Source organism: Strix uralensis, chromosome 37 (assembly GCF_047716275.1).
Source record: "Strix uralensis isolate ZFMK-TIS-50842 chromosome 37, bStrUra1, whole genome shotgun sequence".
In the NCBI taxonomy this organism is placed as follows: domain Eukaryota; kingdom Metazoa; phylum Chordata; class Aves; order Strigiformes; family Strigidae; genus Strix; species Strix uralensis.
The window spans coordinates 1,107,524-1,125,608 of record NC_134008.1 but is presented as its reverse complement, the minus strand read 5'-3'; the positions used below and the strand labels follow the sequence as shown (position 1 = coordinate 1,125,608).

At 50.8% G+C, this 18,085-nt stretch overlaps 1 protein-coding gene and 1 long non-coding RNA gene across 2 annotated transcripts in view; one reads left to right on the top strand and one right to left on the bottom strand.

Moving 5' to 3' along the window:
• Nucleotides 1–8,019, bottom strand: part of LOC141937094 (uncharacterized) — a 786,032-nt gene extending 778,013 nt beyond the window's left edge. The window contains exon 1 of the long non-coding RNA XR_012626860.1: nucleotides 7,896–8,019. This is a non-coding gene — a long non-coding RNA (uncharacterized LOC141937094). The remainder of the gene's footprint in view (nucleotides 1–7,895) is intronic.
• A 5,938-nt stretch (nucleotides 8,020–13,957) lies between these two features.
• On the top strand, nucleotides 13,958–14,878 carry LOC141937089 (olfactory receptor 14A16-like). Its single transcript, XM_074854490.1, has one exon. It carries the CDS (start codon nucleotides 13,958–13,960, stop codon nucleotides 14,876–14,878), a length of 921 nt encoding a protein of 306 aa, XP_074710591.1.
• Nucleotides 14,879–18,085: the final 3,207 nt, after the last annotated feature.

Sequence of the window (18,085 nt, the reverse complement as noted above, 5' to 3'; positions counted from 1 at the left end):
GCACGGACCCCTGACCCCATGAAGCAAAGGGCCAAGCCGTGACCCCCAGCCCCTGGAAGGGAGATCCTGTCCCTCACACATTGCTCGGGGCTCTTCCTGGGGCAGTGGGCGATGGAGATGTGCACCTGCCAGGCTCCTGAGTAGGGACAAGGGGGCAATGAGGCCCCAATGCTGCAGGGGACTGTGCCTCCTCATAGGCATCAGTGGCAGAAACAGCAGCCATGGCCAAAGTCAGGAAGAGGCTGACTTGGTTGGGGGCTTTCAGCTTTTCTACAACCCTCTGTCTTCTCCACCACAGGCTTTCCTATGGTGTTGCATCACCTGCACCTCTTTCCCTCCAGGCTGTACTCACCCACCCAGCTGTCTCAACTTGCTCTCACTTGAGCGTCTCTCTTCCTTTACTGATATCTCGCTTTCCTCCCTGGATCTTTCTTGAAACGTTGGATTTTGGTTTTTGAAATCTTCCAAAAGCCTTACACTGATCCAGACTTCTCCTGGGTGATCTGTTACACCATAGTACTGCTCTTAGAGTGAATACTATTTCTCCCTGTGTACAGCCTGGACTTCCCAAGCTGCACTTTCTGGCATTATTTTGTTCTCATGCTGTTTTCCACTATGAAGAAAACTCCACCATCTCTGAAACCTCTCTTCAAGCACTCTCGGACTACCCCTATTCTGTCCAGAGTCTCCACACCAGTGAGCCCAGGGTGTTCAGCCTCTCTGTGCTGGTCATGTGCTTGAGGCCTCTGAACACCATCTTGGGAGATGTCTGGGAACCCTCCAAAATGTTTGCAGAGGAAAACGTAGTAGTCATGTGCCAAGAAAGAGGGAGTGAGAATTTTATCAGTTCCTGTAGTGGCAGGACAAGTGGCTACAGTTTTAAACTGAAATGGGGTAGATGTAGATTTGATATAAGGAAAAAATGTTTTACTTTGATGGTGTTGAGACACTGGAACATTTTGCCTAGAGAAGTTCCAGGGAGGAAGCATCCACAGCTTCTCTGGGTAACATGTTCCAGTGTCTCACTACATTCCCAGTGAAGAATTTCTTCCTTGTATCTAATGTAATTCTACCTTCTTTCAATTTAAAAATGTTTCCTCTGATCCTATCCCTACACTCATGATAAAGAGTCCCTCCCCAGCTTTCCTGTAGACACCCTTTAAGCACTGGAAATTCTCCCATGAACCTTATCTTCTCCGGGCTGAACAACCCCAACTCTCTCAACCTATCCTCATAAGGGAGGTGCTCCAGCCCCCAGATCATTGTTGTGGCCTCCTCTGAACCCGCTTGAGCAGGTCCATGTCCTTCTGATGTTGGGGGACCCAGAGCTGGACACAATAATGTGGGTGGGGTCTCCCAAGAGTGGAGTAGAGGGGGAGAATCCCCTCCCTCGACCTGCTGGCCAGACTGCTCTTGATGCAGGCCAGGACACTGTTGGCTTTCTGGGTTGTGAGCAGACATTGCTGGCTCATAGTCAGTTTTCCATCCACTACTACCCCCAAGTCTTTATCCACAGGGCTGCTCTCAAGCCACTCATTGGCCAGCCTGTATCTATGCAGAGGATTGCCCTGACCCATGTGCAGGACCTTGCACTTGGCCTTGTTGAACTTCATGAGGTTTCATGAGCCCACAGGATGTGCAAGTATCTACTGGAAAAGTAAGGTGAGCCAAATCAGCTCCTGGAGAAACTGTGGGGTCTTGGGTGTCTGGTACCGATAAGACCATAGGTCTTGACCCAGAGTACAAATTGTACTGTATGGATGAGAGCATCAAGAATGCATGGACCTGTGTCTGCGGATGGACGAGAAGTCAGCTGAGAGCTCAGGGGTCAACATGAGAGGGAAGAACAATATGGGCAATGCTGTGGTGGGTGGATGTCTGCTCCACACCTCCTGATCAGGAAGAGGAAGTCAATGAGGCCTTCTTCAGACAGCTGGAAGAAGCCTCATGTTTGTAGGCCCTGGCACTGATGGAGGACCCACACTATCCCCATATCTGCTGAAGGGGCAACAGAGCAAGGTGCAAGCCACACAGGCTGCTTTTGGAGCTTGTTGGCTTGTCCTGAGAAGGGTGACTGAGGAGGCAGTGAGGTGAGGTGCCCTGTGGGACTTCATCCTTACAAACAAGGAAGAGGTGGTCAGGGATGGAACAGTCAGAGGTGAGAAGGTAGAGCTGAGGCTCCGGAGAGAAGGGAACAAGGCTTCATGAGAGCAGGCTTTGGCCTGCTGAGGAACTTGATTAGAAGAGTCCCATGGGATACCACCCTGCAGAGAAGAGGGGTGCAGAGAGCTGTTTGATGGTCAAGGATCTCTTCCAGCTCCAGAAGGCTCCAATCTGACATGCAGGAAGTCATGCAAAGGTGGTAGGAGGCTGGCAGGGATGAGAAAGGAGCTGCTGACTGAAATGAAGCATGAAGAGGCAGCACAGAGAAGGTGGAAGCTGGCTGCCTTCCAGCATCAACGGTTCTGTAAGAGAAGCAGGCAACAGAGAAAACCACCCTGGCTAAACAGGGAGCTTTGGCTGGAACTCAGGGAGAAAAGGAAAGTTTACAGCCTTTGGAAGAAGGGACTAGCCACTCACAGTGATTACAAAGAGGCTGTGAGGCTATGCAGGGCAGAAATCAGGAGGTCTAAAGCCCAGCTGGAAATTAATCTGGCTTCAGCAATCAAGGGTAACAAGAAATGTTTCTGTAAGTATGTCAACAGCAAAAGAAAGACCAGGGAGAGTCTCCATCCCCTGCTAGATGCAGGAGGAAACATGGTAACAAGTGATGAGGAGAAGGCTGAGGTCCTTAATGCCTTCTTTGCCTCAGTCTTTAATAGCAAGACCAGTTGTATTGAGGGAATCCAGCCTCCTCAGCCAGAAGACAGAGACTGGGAGAACGACGCCCCTGCAATCCAGGAGGAGATAGTCAGTGACCTACTGCATCACATAGACATACACAAGTCTGTGGGACCGCATGGGATACACCCAAGGGTGCTGAAGGAGCTGGCTGAGGTGCTCGCCAAGCCGCTTTCCATCATTTCCCAGCAGTCCTGGCTGACCGGGGAGGTCCTGAGAGATTGGAAACAGGCCAATGTGATGCCCATATATAAGAAGGGTCGGAAGGATGATCTGGGAAATTACAGGCCTGTCAGTGTGACGTCGGTGCCCGGGAAGTTGATGGAGCAGCTCATTCTGAGTACCATCACACAACACATGCAGGACAACCAGATGATCAGGCCCAGTCAGCATGGGTTTATGAAAGGCAGGTCCTGCTTGACAAAGCTGATCTCCTTCTACGACAGGGCGACCTGCTTATTGGATGAGGGAAAGGCTGTGGATGTTGTCTACCTTGACTTCAGTAAGGCCTTTGACACCGTTTCCCACAGAATTCTCCTGGCAAAACTGGCTGCTCGAGGCTTGGATGGGCACAAGCTTTGCTGGGTAAAAAACTGGCTGATGGCTGGGCCCAAAGAGTTGTGGTGAACAGAGTTAAATCCAGTTGGTGGCCGGTCATGAGTGGTGTCCCCCAGGGCTTGGTTTTGGGGCCACTCCTGTTTAACATCTTTATTGAAGATCTAGACAAGGGGATCGAGTGCACCCTCAGTAAGTTTGCAGATGACACCATGTTGGGTGGGAGTGTTGATCTGCTTGAGGGTAGGGAGGCTCTGCAGAGAGACCTGGACAGGCTGGAGTGATGGGCTGAGGCCAACTGTATGAGTTTCAATAAGGCCAAATGTTGGGTTCTGCACTTGGGCCACAACAACCCCCAGCAGGGCTACAGGCTTGGGGAGGAGTGGCTGGAGAGCTGCCAGTCAGAGAGGGACCTGGGGGTGTTGATTGACAGCCGGCTGAACATGAGCCAGCAGTGTGCCCAGGTGGCCAAGAAGGCCAATGGCATCCTGGCTTGTATCAGAATTGGCGTGGCCAGCAGAGACAGGGAAGGGATCTGTACTTGGCACTGGTGAGGCCGCCCCTCGATGACTGTGTTCAGTTTTGGGCCCCTCACTACAAAAAGGCCATTGAATGACTTGAGCATGTCCAGAGAAGGGCAACGAAGCTGGTGAAGGGTCTGGAGCACATGTCATACGAGGAGTGGCTGAGGGAACTGGGGTTGTTTAGTCTGGAGAAGAGGAGGCTGAGGGGAGACCTCATCGCCCTCTACAACTCCCTGAAAGGAGGTTGCAGAGAGCTGGGGGTGAGTCTCTTTAACCAAATAATAAGTGATAGAACAAGAGGGAATGGCCTCAAGTTGCACCAGAGAAGGTTAGACTAGATGTCAGGAAGTATTTCTTTACAGAACAGGTTGTTGGGCATTGGAATGGGCTGCCCAAGGCAGTGGTGGAGTCCCCATCTCTGGAGGGGTTTAAGAGTAGGGTCCACATAGCTCTGAGGGATATGGTGTAGTTAGGAACTCTTAATGTTGGGTTGATGGTTGGACTGGATGATCTTCAAGGTCATTTACAACCTAAACGATTCTGTGATTCTGTGATTCTGTTCTGTGACTCTGTGCTGGAGAGAGCCGTTGGGGGTGTGTGTGTGTGTGCTTGTCTGTGTGAGGGGGAACAGGGGGACAAGGGGATCCTGGGGCCAGGTTCTGGACAGACAAATGGTGTAAGACCTGCTCTTGGAGGGATCCATTTTGTCTGTATATCTATGTAGGTATATGTCTTCGAGTAACAGAGTACAGCAATCCAACAGCCCACCCTTGTTTCCCTTTCTCCATTGACCGTGGTGTTGACTGGCCTAGAAACCTTTCCTTGCCCCACTGGTCTTCCCTTGACGATAATGCCTGTGTGGGGCAGGGAGGCTGGGTCAGTGCAGGGACAGGGCTGGCTCTGACAGGGGCCAGGAACCAGCTGCCAGGAGGTGACAGCAAGGACAGTTGACAAAGGAGAAATTTATAGAGATTGACTTCATTGTTTTTAGGAAGGCAAAGCTTGCCTGGAGCTGGTGGTGGCAAGGAAAGTCAAGAACACAAAGATGAGCTTCAGTGGCTCATAAGGGAGCAAGAATGAACAAGGGAAATGCAGGGCTGCTGCTGAATAGGGAGGGTGATTTAACAACAGCAGACACAGGTGGGGCTGGGGGACTCAATACCATCCTTGCCTGAGACATCACTGAAAAGATCTCCAGGCCTCAGTGCTCAGGGAAAGGGCTAAACGAGCAGGAGAGCACGTACTGGCAGGAAGCTCAGGAAATGCAGCAAGGACAAGTGGCAGTGTGTGACCCTGCAGGACACCCCCTGGCAATGACACAGGCTGGGGGCTGCCTGGCTGGGAGAAGCCCTATGGGAAAGGTCTTGGTGGGTTGGGCAGGAGGCAGTCATGTGCCCTGGCAGCAAGGGAGGCCAGCTGCCCCCAGGGCTTGATGGCCAGGAGTGCGGCCAGGAGATCAAGAGAGGGCATTGTCCACGTTGCTGCGTCCGTATTTCAGACCCCCAGGACAGGAATGATGTTGGCAAGCTGGAGGGGGTTTGGTGAATGGCCCCCAAGATAGGTCGGGGCTGGAACACTTTGCCTGTGAGGAGAGGCTGAGGGAGCTGGTCTTGTTCAGCCTGGAGAAGGGAGGGCTGAGGGGGACCTCAGTGCAGTCTGGCAGCACCTATGAGGTCAGTGACATCAAAATCATCCCCTTTCCATCCAGCTCCCCTTGGCCTGCCTCTCCCCTTCCTCACTCTCCCTGTCTTGTCTCTGCTGGCATGAGCAGTTTTGCGATGTACGTCTTGTTGCCAAATTGCCTGGGCCAGCTACTGGCTAATCAGGATCCTGTAACAGGAGTGGCCTCACAATCAACATCACAATTTGTGGTTCCTTTGCCTGTCTATCGCCATCCACTCCCTTGACTCCTCATCGCTGTTGGACCCCACGTTCAACAGCCAAACCCAGCCCCATCACTGGCCTTTCCTTCTCCCCTGCCCCACAGGTTGGCAGAGCCAGGGTGGGACGTCTCGTGTTCAGGCTTTGAAATACTAATGCAGAATTATTACGACAAAGTCGGTGCTGAGATCAGACTCAGTGCTGTGGAGCAGACCCCAGCAAGAAATAACAGCGTTCAACAGTAGATCTGCAGGGGTGGCAATCATGTTGGTTTTGCAAGGGGACCTTCTGTCCATTTACTCAAAGGATCTGCTACTACCAAGATCCACTTGGTGTTTCAAGCTGTCACTTGCAGAGGTCCCAGAAATTCAATCTGCTGTTGTGGCCGTGAGCCTCCACTCTGTTGTTGCTGGGCTGGGGCTTTTACTCCCGTGTAATCTGCACTGGTCACGGCACAAGACAGACACCTCCTACTCCAGAGATCTACATATTTCTTTGTGTTAGGCCAGTACTCACTGTCCTTCACTCTGCTCAGAGTGTTTGCCTCAGCTCATGGATGAGCTTGATGAGATTCTCCTTGAATATTCTGAGGCACAATCCAATGTTTATTGCCTTCTGCATCTACCGCGTAAGAAATATTCCTTTCCCTTACTATGTGGATTGACCTGGTGGGTCTTTTCACATGACTCCCTTGAATTTCCCTGGTTGGAAGGTGACATTTTCACATATTTGGTGAAGGTAATGGGTTCTGTCACAGCCACTTAAAGTCACTAGTTTTGCAGTTATTCAGCCTGAATTTACCCCAGATGATCCAGGAGTATTCATGGACGCTCCTGTGCCTGCTAATAACTGGGCCGAGTTTCTTGAATTCGCAATGGCCACTTCAGCTGTGGCTCTCCCCCAAGAATCTACTTGTAAGGGTACAAGGATCCATTATGCCAGCCCAGACGAACGTAGACCTTCCCGGTAGAACCTATGAATCTTGACCAAGACTTACTCTTGAGTTCCAAGACTGCAGGGAATGCCTTGCACCCATTGTCACTTGTAGTAGTGACTATATGTTGCTCTGCTAGGAACTGAACTGCTAGATTCCTGATTTCTTGAGTTAGTTTTCTAAAACATTTAGTTCCATTTCTAAATCTTGTACTTGTCTGGCATCTAACTCCACATTTTATTTCGTAAGCAGAGCCTATGTCTGTGGACCCTACTCTCTTCCACTCTTTTGATTAAAATAGATTTCTTAATTTGGAAAATTCTTCAGCATCATATTCCATGGGATTCTTCCAAGCAGGTTCCTCAGCAGGCCAAATCCTCCTCTCCTGAAATCCTGCTCTTTACCTTGTTCCCTTCTCTCAGGAGCCTCAACTCTACTTTTCCACCTCTGACTGTTACATCCCTGACCAGCTCTTCCTTGTTTCTAAGTATGATTTCCTGCAGGACACCCCCCCTCACTGTCTCCTCAGTCATCCTTGTCGGGATAATGGTGTCAATTAACTCCAAAAACCTTCTGGATGGCTTTCACTTTGGTATGTTGTCGCTTCAGCAAATATTGGGATAGTTTAGGTCTCCCATGAGGAGCAGGCCTTCTTCCAGTTAAATGAAGAAGGTCCATCTACTTCCTCTTCCTCATCAGGGCATCTGTAGCAGACATCCACTCACCACAGTTTTGCCCATGATCCTTCAGCTCTCAGCTGACTCATCATCCATCCCAAGGCAGAGCTCCACACATGCCTGCTGCTCTCTCCCATAAAGGGCAACTTTTATACTGGGTCCAGCCTCATGGCCTTATCAGTACCAGACCCCCAGGACCCCACAGTTTCTCCAGGAGAGGGGATTTGTAGTGCCCTGTAACTCCTCATGCTGTTCTCTTGTGAGACACAACCCAATCAAAATGAGCAAACTACACATAAGCATGAAACGCTGACCAGATGGAGCTTCAGTCCGTAGAAACACAGAATCACAGAATCATCTAAGTCGGAAAGGACCTTGAAGATCATCTAGTCCAACTGTTAACCTAGCACTGACAGTTCCTAACTACACCATATCCCTAAGTGCTATGTCAACCCGCCTCTTAAACACCTCCAGGATGGGGACTTGTGGTTGTTTGACCTTGGCTAAATGCCAGGTACCCACCAAGTCGCTCTATCACTTCCCCCCCCTTCCCCTTTTTTTCTCAACAAGGCAAAGAAGGGAAAGAAAATAAGATAGGAAAAAATCCCAACACTTGTGGGTAAAACAAAAGCAGTTTTAATATAAGCAAATCGAAGCAAAGGTCCGTGCGCGGAAGCAAAAAAAAGAAAACAGATTTATTCTCTACTTCCCATGAACAGACGATGTCGGGCCTTCTCAGGAAGCAGGGCTCCAATAAGCGTAGTAGTTGCCTCGGAGGACCAAGGGTGACCCCACACCCTTCCTCCTTTTTCCCAGCTTTATACTGAGCAGATGTCATATGGTCTGGAATATCCCTTTGGTCAGTTGGGGTCAGCTGTCCTGGTTGTGTCGCCTCCCAAGATCTTGCCCACCCCGTCCCACTGTGGGGAGGGAAAATGTCGGAAAGAGCCTTGGTGCTGTGTAAGCACTACTCAGCAGTAGCCACACCACCAGTGTGCTATCAACACCCTGACAGCTCCCAACATAAAACACAGCTCCATGAGGGCTGCTACAGGGGAAAAACCAATTCCGGATCAGCCAGACCCAGTACAGGACTCCACCACCTCCCTGGGCAGCCCATTCCAAAGCCTAACTACCCGTTCTGTAAAGAGATACTTCATAATAGCCAGTCTAAACCTTCTCTGGTGCAACTTGAGGCCATTCCCTCTTGTTCTATCACTTATTATTTGGTTAAAGAGACTCATCCCCAGTTCTCTGCAACCTCCTTTCAGGGAGTTGTAGAGGGCCATGAGGTCTCCCCTCAGCCTCCTCTTCTCCAGACTAAACAACCCCAGTTCCCTCAGCCGCTCCCCATCAGACCTGTGCTCCAGACCCTTCACCAGCTTCGTTGCCCTTCTCTGGACATGCTCAAGTCATTCAATGGCCTTTTTGTAGTGAGGGGCCCAAAACTGAACACAGTCATCGAGGGGCGGCCTCACCAGTGCCAAGTACAGAGGTAAGATCCCTTCCCTGTCTCTGCTGGCCACGCCATTTCTGATACAAACCAGGATGCCATTGGCCTTCTTGGCCACCTGGGCACACTGCTGGCTCATGTTCAGCCGGCTGTCAATCAACCCCCCCAGGTCCCTCTCTGACTGGCAGCTCTCCAGCCACTCCTCCCCAAGCCTGTAGCCCTGCTGGGGGTTGTTGTGGCCCAAGTGCAGAACCCAACATTTGGCCTTATTGAAACTCATACAGTTGGCCTCAGCCCATCACTCCAGCCTGTCCAGGTCTCTCTGCAGAGCCTCCCTACCCTCAAGCAGATCAACACTCCCACCCAACATGGTGTCATCTGCAAACTTACTGAGGGTGCACTCGATCCCCTCGTCTAGATCATCAATAAAGATGTTAAACAGGAGTGGCCCCAAAACCGAGCCCTGGGGGACACCACTCGTGACCGGCCGCCAACTGGATTTAACTCCGTTCACCACAACTCTTTGGGCCCGGCCATCCAGCCAGTTTTTTACCCAGCAAAGCGTGTGCCCATCCAAGCCTCGAGCAGCCAGTTTCTCCAGGAGAATGCTGTGGGAAACGGTGTCAAAGGCCTTACTGAAGTCAAGGTAAACTACATCCACAGCCTTTCCCTCATCCAATAAGCAGGTCGCCCTGTCGTAGAAGGAGATCACGTTTGTCAGGCAGGACCTGCCTTTCATAAACCCATGCTGACTGGGCCTGATCATCTGGTTGTCCTGCATGTGTTGTGTGATGGTACTCAGAATGAGCTGCTCCATCAACTTCCCGGGCACCGACGTCACACTGACAGGCCTGTAATTTCCCAGATCATCCTTCAGCGTCACATTGGCCTGTTTCCAATCTCTCAGGACCTCCCCGGTCAGCCAGGACTGCTGGGAAATAATGGAAAGCGGCTTGGCGAGCACCCCAGCCAGCTCCTTCAGCACCCTTGGGTGTATCCCATACGGTCCCACAGACTTGTGTATGTCTATGTGATGCAGCAGGTCACTGACTATCTCCTCCTGGAATGTGGGGGAGTCGTTCTCCCAGTCTCTGTCTTCTGGCTGAGGAGGCTGGATTCCCTCAATACAACTGGTCTTGCTATTAAAGACTGAGGCAAAGAAGGCATTAAGGACCTCAGCCTTCTCCTCATCACTTGTTACCATGTTTCCTCCTGCATCTAGCTGGGGATGGAGACTCTCCCTGGTCTTTCTTTTGCTACTGACATAGAAACATTTCTTGTTATCCTTGACTGCTGAAGCCAGATTAATTTCCAGCTGGGCTTTAGACCTCCTGATTTCTGCCCTGCATAGCCTCACAGCCTCTTTGTAATCACTGTGAGTGGCTAGTCCCTTCTTCCAAAGGCTGTAAACTTTCCTTTTCTCCCTGAGTTCCAGCCAAAGCTCCCTGTTTAGCCAGGGTGGTTTTCTCTGTCGCCAGCTTCTCTTACAGCACCTGGGCACTGCCTGTTCCTGAGCCATTAACACTTCCTTCTTAAAGAGTGTCCAGCCTTCCTGGAACCCTATACCCTCCCAAGGGATCCTTTCAAGCAGGTGCCTAAACAAGACAAAGTCAGCCCTTTAGAAGCCCAGGATGTCAGTTCTGCTTAGCCCTCTCCTGGCCTCCCTAAGAATAGAGTACTCTATTATTTCATGATTGCTGTGTCCTAGTCATTCTCTGACTGCCACATCATCCACCAGTCCTTCCCTGTTCACAAAGAGGAGATCCAGCAGGGCACCTTCTCTGGTTGGTTCTCTCACCAGCTGCATCAGGAAGTTGTCTCCCACACTTTCCAGGAATCTCCAGGACTGGTCCTGCTCTGCTGTGTTGTATTTCCAGCAGATGTCTGGGAAGTTGAAGTCTCCCACAAGAACAAGGACAAGCGATCGTGAGATTTCTCCTAAATGCCTACAGAATATTTCATCCACCTCTCTGTCCTGGGTGGGTGGCCTATAGTAGACTCCTACTACAACTTCTGCCCTGTTGGCCTTCCCCCTGATTCTAACGCAAAGACACTCCACCCTGTCTTCACTACACTTGTGCTCAAAGCAATCCTGTCAGTCTCTAACATACAGCGCCACCCCACCACCTCTCCTTCCTTGTCTATCCGTCCTAAAGAGCTTGTAGCCATCAACAGGCACACTCCAATCATGGCAGACATCCCACCATGTTTCTGTAATAGCCATGGAGAGCCCATGGGGACCTTGACAAACTCTGGAAATGGGCAAATGGAAGTCACCTGAAGTTTTACAAGGAAAAGGGGCCAATCCTACATCAGTAGGGGGAGGGGAGCAAATAGCCCTATACAGCAGGACAGGCTGGAACCTGACTGGCTGGTGTGGCCCCACACAAATGGGTGTGTCCCAGGGTGTGGTTCCCCATTTTGGAGAAGTAGAGAGGAACTGGAAAGTGTTGAGTGCAGATCTGTCAAGGTGGGGTTTGGGACCTAGTGCCCATGATGTGTGTGGGGTGGCTGAGGGACCTGGAGTTCTTTGGCCCAGCGGTGTGGAGGCTCCAGTCACTATAGGAATAGCCTGAGAGTGACTGAGGGGTGATTTCAGAGATGGTGGAGCTTCTCTTTGTAGTAAGATACAGCATGAGAAAGAACTAATGTCACGAAGTGCAGCAGGGGAGGCCCAGACTGGACACAGAGAAATGTTGCTCAAAGGGCAGTGCTGTGGTGTAAAGGTCACCCAGAGGGAGACTGGAGCTGCCCCAGGATTTGTGTTTCAAGGGCAGCCAGGGAGGATGGAGAGATATCAGTAAAGGACAGAAGATGCTCAGGTGAGAGCAAGGTGTAGTAGACGGGTGGACATCTACAGCCTGCAGAGAAAGAGGTGCAGGTGTGGGACATGGTGGGACAGCCTGTGGTGGGGACAATAGAGGAATGAGGAAACTCTGAAAATCTCCCAGCAGAGACGAGCCCTTTCTGCCCTTGAGTATGGGTGTTGTCTGAGCCACTGATGCTGATGAGGAAGCACCTTCCCCTTACAGCACTGGGTCTCATGGCCTCCCCTTCCCCACCCGAGAGCCTGGGAGGTGTTGGACCGTAGTCCTGCCCTTGGCATTGCCCATCCCCACATCACACTGACCCAGGAAGAGCCCTGAGCAACGTGTGAGGGACAAGATCTCCCTTCCCAGGGGCTGCGGGTCAGGTCTTTGCTCTTTGGCTTAATGTAACACATCCAGGTTTACTCAGAATCTGTTCCACCTTTACATGGCCTTTGTTTACCTGTCATCTCTGCCTGGCATTTTCTGCTCTAACAAGCTCCTGGGGAGGCTTTGTCAGTAATGGTCGTCGCTGGGACCCATTAAGACTCCAAGGAACTTTGCAGTTTGCATCTGGCTTTGACTTCTTGACAGGCATCTTCATCTTTCTTTCACTGTCTCAGGTTCATGGACCCAGCATCAAACCACCTGAGAGGTCATTAAAATACCTTGGGCTGGTCCTCTGCTGCAGAGTTGGGCCGGGCTCCTGGGACAGAGGGGTCTCAGGGAAAGTGACAGCGCTGCAGAGAGACAGCTCTGTCCAGGAGCAGCTCTTCTGCAAAACACAACAGGGCTGAGGGCACTGCCTGCAGGCACTGAGGACAGAGAGGGGAAAGGCAGATGGGAGTGGGAGGATGCTGAGAGCTCTCTGGAGGAGAAATCTTCCCAGCCCTTGACACAGTAAGTCTCTGGGTGCAGGGAAATGCAGCTGCAGATCGTGGAGGGATCTGGTGAAGCCGGCACAGTCGTCAGGAATCTCCCTCCTGTCGAGAGGAGGAGGACGTGCTCCAGAGCAGGGCTTCTATGCTGCACTGTCAGAGGGACAGGCCATGACAGCTGCATTCTCCCAGGGATAGCTGCAGGGGTGTGCAGCCGCGGGTGCAGCCAGAGGTGCCCAGGGCTGTCCTTCAGAGCAGGGTCCCTGCAGTCCAGGGGCTGTGTGCTGGGGCAGGGACTCTGCCACCTGCCAGGTTCAGCACTCAGCCTGCCCGGGGAACTGCCCACAGTGCTGTGGGGAGAAGCTGTGGTGAGAAGGAGAGACCCCCGGTAGGTCAGGGTCCTTCTGCTGTGGAGAGGGTGCTGCCTAGGTCAAGGCCGCTCACAGCTCCAGAATCCACTGGACATTGACAGAGGCAGCTTTTATAAAAGCACATCAAAGCAGGCGCTCCCTGAAGGGGACAGAGTCTGTGTTTTCTGTCTCCTGCTCGTGTTTGTCTGGGTGGAGAACTGGACATGAAAATTCTTCTCTTGGTTCTGGAGGAGACACTTAAAATCTAAACCCTTTTTCACTTAGAGGTGAATACATTTGGGTGCATGAAAAAGGAAGATCGCATGGCTTGCAGATAGCCTGTGTCACCTTTACAGCCTCATCAGGGTTGGTCTGATGTTCCCATCAGAGCTTGAACACAGAGATACCCCTGCGCAGGGCCCTGCTGCCAGGGGGGGTCTGCAGGGCAGAGCTGAGCACACAGCAGGTGGGATGGGTGCTGTGAGGACTGAGAGGGAGGATATTTGGAGAATAACAGCTCCCACAGACAGCTCCAGGGAGAAGAGGGTCCAGTCACCCCTCTGCATCACTCTCTGCTCATCTGCAGGGGGAAACAGAGAACAATTTGCAGAAATGGACTGTGAAACTGTACACTTCCAAACTCACTTAAGTCCTGTTTCTTCTTTGTGTACATTGTTAGTGAGATCATACTGTGGTGGAGAGAGATATAAAAAGCAAAGGGTAATTGCATGGTGACCAGCAGGACAGTCGTGTGCATACCGTCTCTCCTGACTCTGCACGTGGGCACAGGGAGCCCTTTTGTCCCTCAGGGCTCCTCCACGTTCAGTCTGCAAGCAATGAAAGAGATGTTGTCTTTTCCCCCTGCACAGAAAGTATCCTCACTCAGCAGCAGAAATATGAGCTCATAAAAAGTAGTTGAATAAAGTTCCTCCAAAGAAAGAGAAGTAATTTTGAGGGCATTTTTTTAGAAATACCATTGGATTGACTCAAAGATTTATGCCTTAACTTATCAATGTCTTCTCCTCTTTGAAGAGTCCCCCATGCCCAGAGTGAACAAATGTCCAACAGCAGCTCCATCACTGAGTTCCTCCTCCTGGCATTCGCAGACACACGGGAGCTGCAGCTCTTGCACTTCTGGCTCTTCCTGGGCATCTACCTGGCTGCCCTCCTGGGCAACGGCCTCATCATCACTGCCATCGCCTGTGACCACCACCTGCACACCCCCATGTACTTCTTCCTCCTCAACCTCTCCCTCCTCGACCTGGGCTCCATCTCCACCACTGTTCCTAAAGCCATGGCCAATTCCCTCTGGGACAAGAGGGCCATCTCCTACTATGGATGTGCTGTCCAGCTCTTTCTGTTTGTCTTTTTCATTTCAGCAGAATATTGTCTCCTCACCATCATGTCCTATGACCGCTACGTTGCCATCTGCAAACCCCTGCACTACGGGACACTCCTGGGCAGTAGAGCTTGTGTGCACATGGCAGCAACTGCCTGGGGCAGTGGGTTTCTCTATGCTGTGCTGCACACAGCCAATACGTTTTCACTACCACTCTGCCATGACAACACTCTGGACCAGTTCTTCTGTGAAATCCCACAGATCCTCAAGCTCTCCTGCTCACACTCCTACCTCAGGGAAGTTGGGCTTCTTGTGGTTAGTGCATGTTTAGTTTTTGGATGTTTTGTTTTCATTGTGGTGTCCTATGTGCAGATCTTCAGGGCCGTGCTGAAGATCCCTTCTGAGCAGGGACGGCACAAAGCCTTTTCCACGTGCCTCCCTCACCTGGCCGTGGTCTCACTGTTTGTCAGCACTGGCACATTTGCCCACCTGAAGCCCCCCTTCATCTCCTCCCCAACCCTGGACCTGGTGGTGTCATTTTTGTACTCAGTGGTGCCTCCAGCATTGAACCCCCTCATCTACAGCATGAGGAACCAGGAGATCAAGGATGCCCTGAGGAAACTGATAACTAGATATTAATTCTGAAGCAGTAAAATGTTCATCTTCTTCTGCACTGCATTTATAATACAACTCTGTATAGGCCCAGCCTGTCTGAATTTTCTGTTGTTGGTGGTGGTATTTTACCTGTAATGATATTGTCATCCCCTTTCTAATTCATTATCTGCTTTTCTTTTCTGACCGAGTGGCTGAGTAAATGAGGACCCATGATCTCTGTGTGTTTTAACAAAATAAAGTGTGTGCAGTGACTTTTTCTTCTTCTGAGATCCTTCCTCTAAGATTTTTTGGACCTGCAATAAAATATCCTGTGTGCAGAGGTGGAGGGGAAGAGATTCCCAGCATGACAGCACTCCCAGGGAGAACTTGGTCTTCCACAGATATTCTCTTTTCACTTCCCCACTCTCTTTCTGATCCCTTTGGTTTGGTGTAAGGCCTGAGTGCTCTGGCAGCTTAGTCACACTCCTGATGCATGGCAGTTCTGTGACTGCAGGCAGGGATAGGCAATGGGCACTTCTGTGACAGAGCCATCCTCCTTAAGAGCAGTTCCATCATGAAAGAGGATCTCCTCAGGGCAGTGCTTGAAGGCTGAGGTCTTCTTCCAAACCTGACGTCTATAAGATGTCTAAACATGTGGCCCATGGAAGAAAACATCAGTGAACAGCAGAACAGTGTGAGTATGCAGGGTTGGGGTACGCAGCAGTGTCCTCACACAGCCAGGCCTCATCAGAAAGACCTGAAGGTCCAGGGTCTGGTCTGTGTCTGTGTTCATGGGACACACTGGGGAAGCTGCCTGTGCTGGTTTGGCTGGGACAGAGTTAATTTTTTTCCTAGTAGCTGGTATGGGGCTGTGGTTTGGATTTGTGCTGAAAACAGTGTTGAGAACACAAGGCTATTTTTGTGATTGCTGAGCAGGGCTTACACAGAGCCAAGGCCCTTTCTGCCTCTCACCCCACCCCATAAGCGAGGAGGCTGGAGGTGCACAAAGAGCTGGGAGGGAGCACAGCTGGGACAGCTGACCCCAGCCGACTCAAGGGATATCCCAGACCATATGATGTCATATTCAGATATGTAAAGCTGGGGGAAGAAGAAGAGAGGGATATTTGTCACTGCAGCATTTCTCTTTCCAAGTCACTGTCACATGTGATGGAGCCCTGCTGTCCTGGAGATACTTGAACCCCTGCCTGTTGCGGGAGGATATTGGACCTGCACAACTCTATGAGAGTTATAGCAAGAAAAACAGTTTATTTTTCCAATACTACATACTTATGCTCTCGCCAAAGCTCTTACTTCATAATTAGCAAATCATCAGTTAGACAGTTATCAATCTTTTCTCCTATCAGCATAAGACCACTCTAACACGTGCTATGCAGACCAATCAACTTCTTGTTCTCGCACTGTTCACGTGGCGGTAAATTCTCACAGTTCAGTACTTTTCCACAATTCAGTGTTGCAGCTGTCTGTTGTTTTCCTCTGCCACCTTGGTACAACTCAGCAGTTTCTTATCTTTCTCCCAAAGTCTGTTGCTCATCAAAGCCTAGCTGTTGATTCAGAAGCTGTGCAGGGCTGACAGGCCGATGCCTCCCACACCTGCCTGTGGATAGGAAGTGGGGAATGAATTCCTTGCTTTGCTTTGCTCCCATACATGGCTTTTCCTTTACCTATTAAACTGTCTTTGTCTCAACCAACATGTTTTATCAATTTTACCCTTCCGATTCTCTCCCCCATCCCACAGGGGTGAGTGAGTGAGGGGATGTGTGGGGCTTAGATGCCAGCTGGGGTTAAACCAAGACACTGTCCCAGGGCAATCATCACAAACTAGTCACTCACAACCACCATTTCCAGCACTGTCCTATCACCCCAGCTAAGACAGGTTCTTTGTCCATCCACAGGTTCTTTGTCCATCCACGAAAGGAGCAGGTCAGAAGTTCATGTTTGCATTGTAGGGAGGAGATGTAAACATGCACAACATGTGTGTGAGGTGAGAGAGAAAAAATGCCATCAGCTATTCCTGGGGGGACCATGAAGGTCTGTGGGACAAACAGTGTCATGAGGTCACTTCACATTGACAGTAACGTCACCTGGGAAACCACCTGCATTCAGCACTGGGAGCTGTTTCCTTGAACCAAGGTCCCTGAGTCCATTCCACATGCCGGGGGGAATCTCACACGAGTGCAGAGCAGGGTGATCACCATAGGGCTGAGGGGCCTCCCAGCCTCTGGCAGTGGCACCAGGAGGATAGAGACACACTATGACTCCTGCAATGCATTGCCTCTGCATGTGCAAGGGAAGGATTCGTGTCTCTGAACACCCCTGTGTGTAAGATGAGTGCATGAGGCCAGCTGAGATGTGCACACCTGACAGAGCCCTGACACTTCTGTGTGTGTCTTCAGGAACAACCCCCACTCTCCCAGTGAGACTCATCTCAGATGCCTTAGACAGGCTTATTGCAAGTGCTCCTGTTTGCTATATCACCCTCACCTGTGATTCTGCACTGTGCCCTCAAAGTGTCAGAGCAATCAGAGAGGTTCTGGGGTCCATGGAAAAGGCAGATGTCAAACCCATCTTCAAGAAGGACAGGAATGAGAATTGGGAGAACTACAGGCTGGTCAGCTACCTCCATCCCTGGGAAGGTGGTGGGACACATCCTCCTGCAGCCATTTTCAGGTGGTTGAAGGAGAAGAAAGGGATTGCTGAACCAAAACAGGCAGGGGAAAGAAGGGCATGTTGTGCACATGGAATTTTGCAAGACGGTTGACATGGTCGCCCATGGAATCTGTATAGCCAAGTTGGTGCTACCTGGGCTGAAGAAGTGGATGTTACAGTGGGTGGGAAGTTGGCTGGGTGATCAACCCAAATGTCATCAGTGGTATAAAGTCCTGCCTGTAGCCGGTCACTAGTGGCATCCCTCAGTGACCAGCACCTGGGCCAACACATTGAACATCTTTGCTATCCCCCTGTGTGATGTGACAGAGCGCACTTTCAGCTCCTTTGTGGGTGATGCAAAGCTGGACAGAGGCCTTGAACAACCTCACCTGGTTCATCTTGTCTTGTACTTGAAAGTTGGACAAGAGGTTGTTCAGGGCTCTCTTCACACCTGAGTTTTTCTTCACACTTGAGTTATTCTTATTGAAAGTTGACGAGGTTTTTGGTGACAAAAAAGGCTGAAGAAGAAGAAGAAAATAAAAATGAGGTGGAAGAGGAGATATAAAATGTGTCAACATAACTACA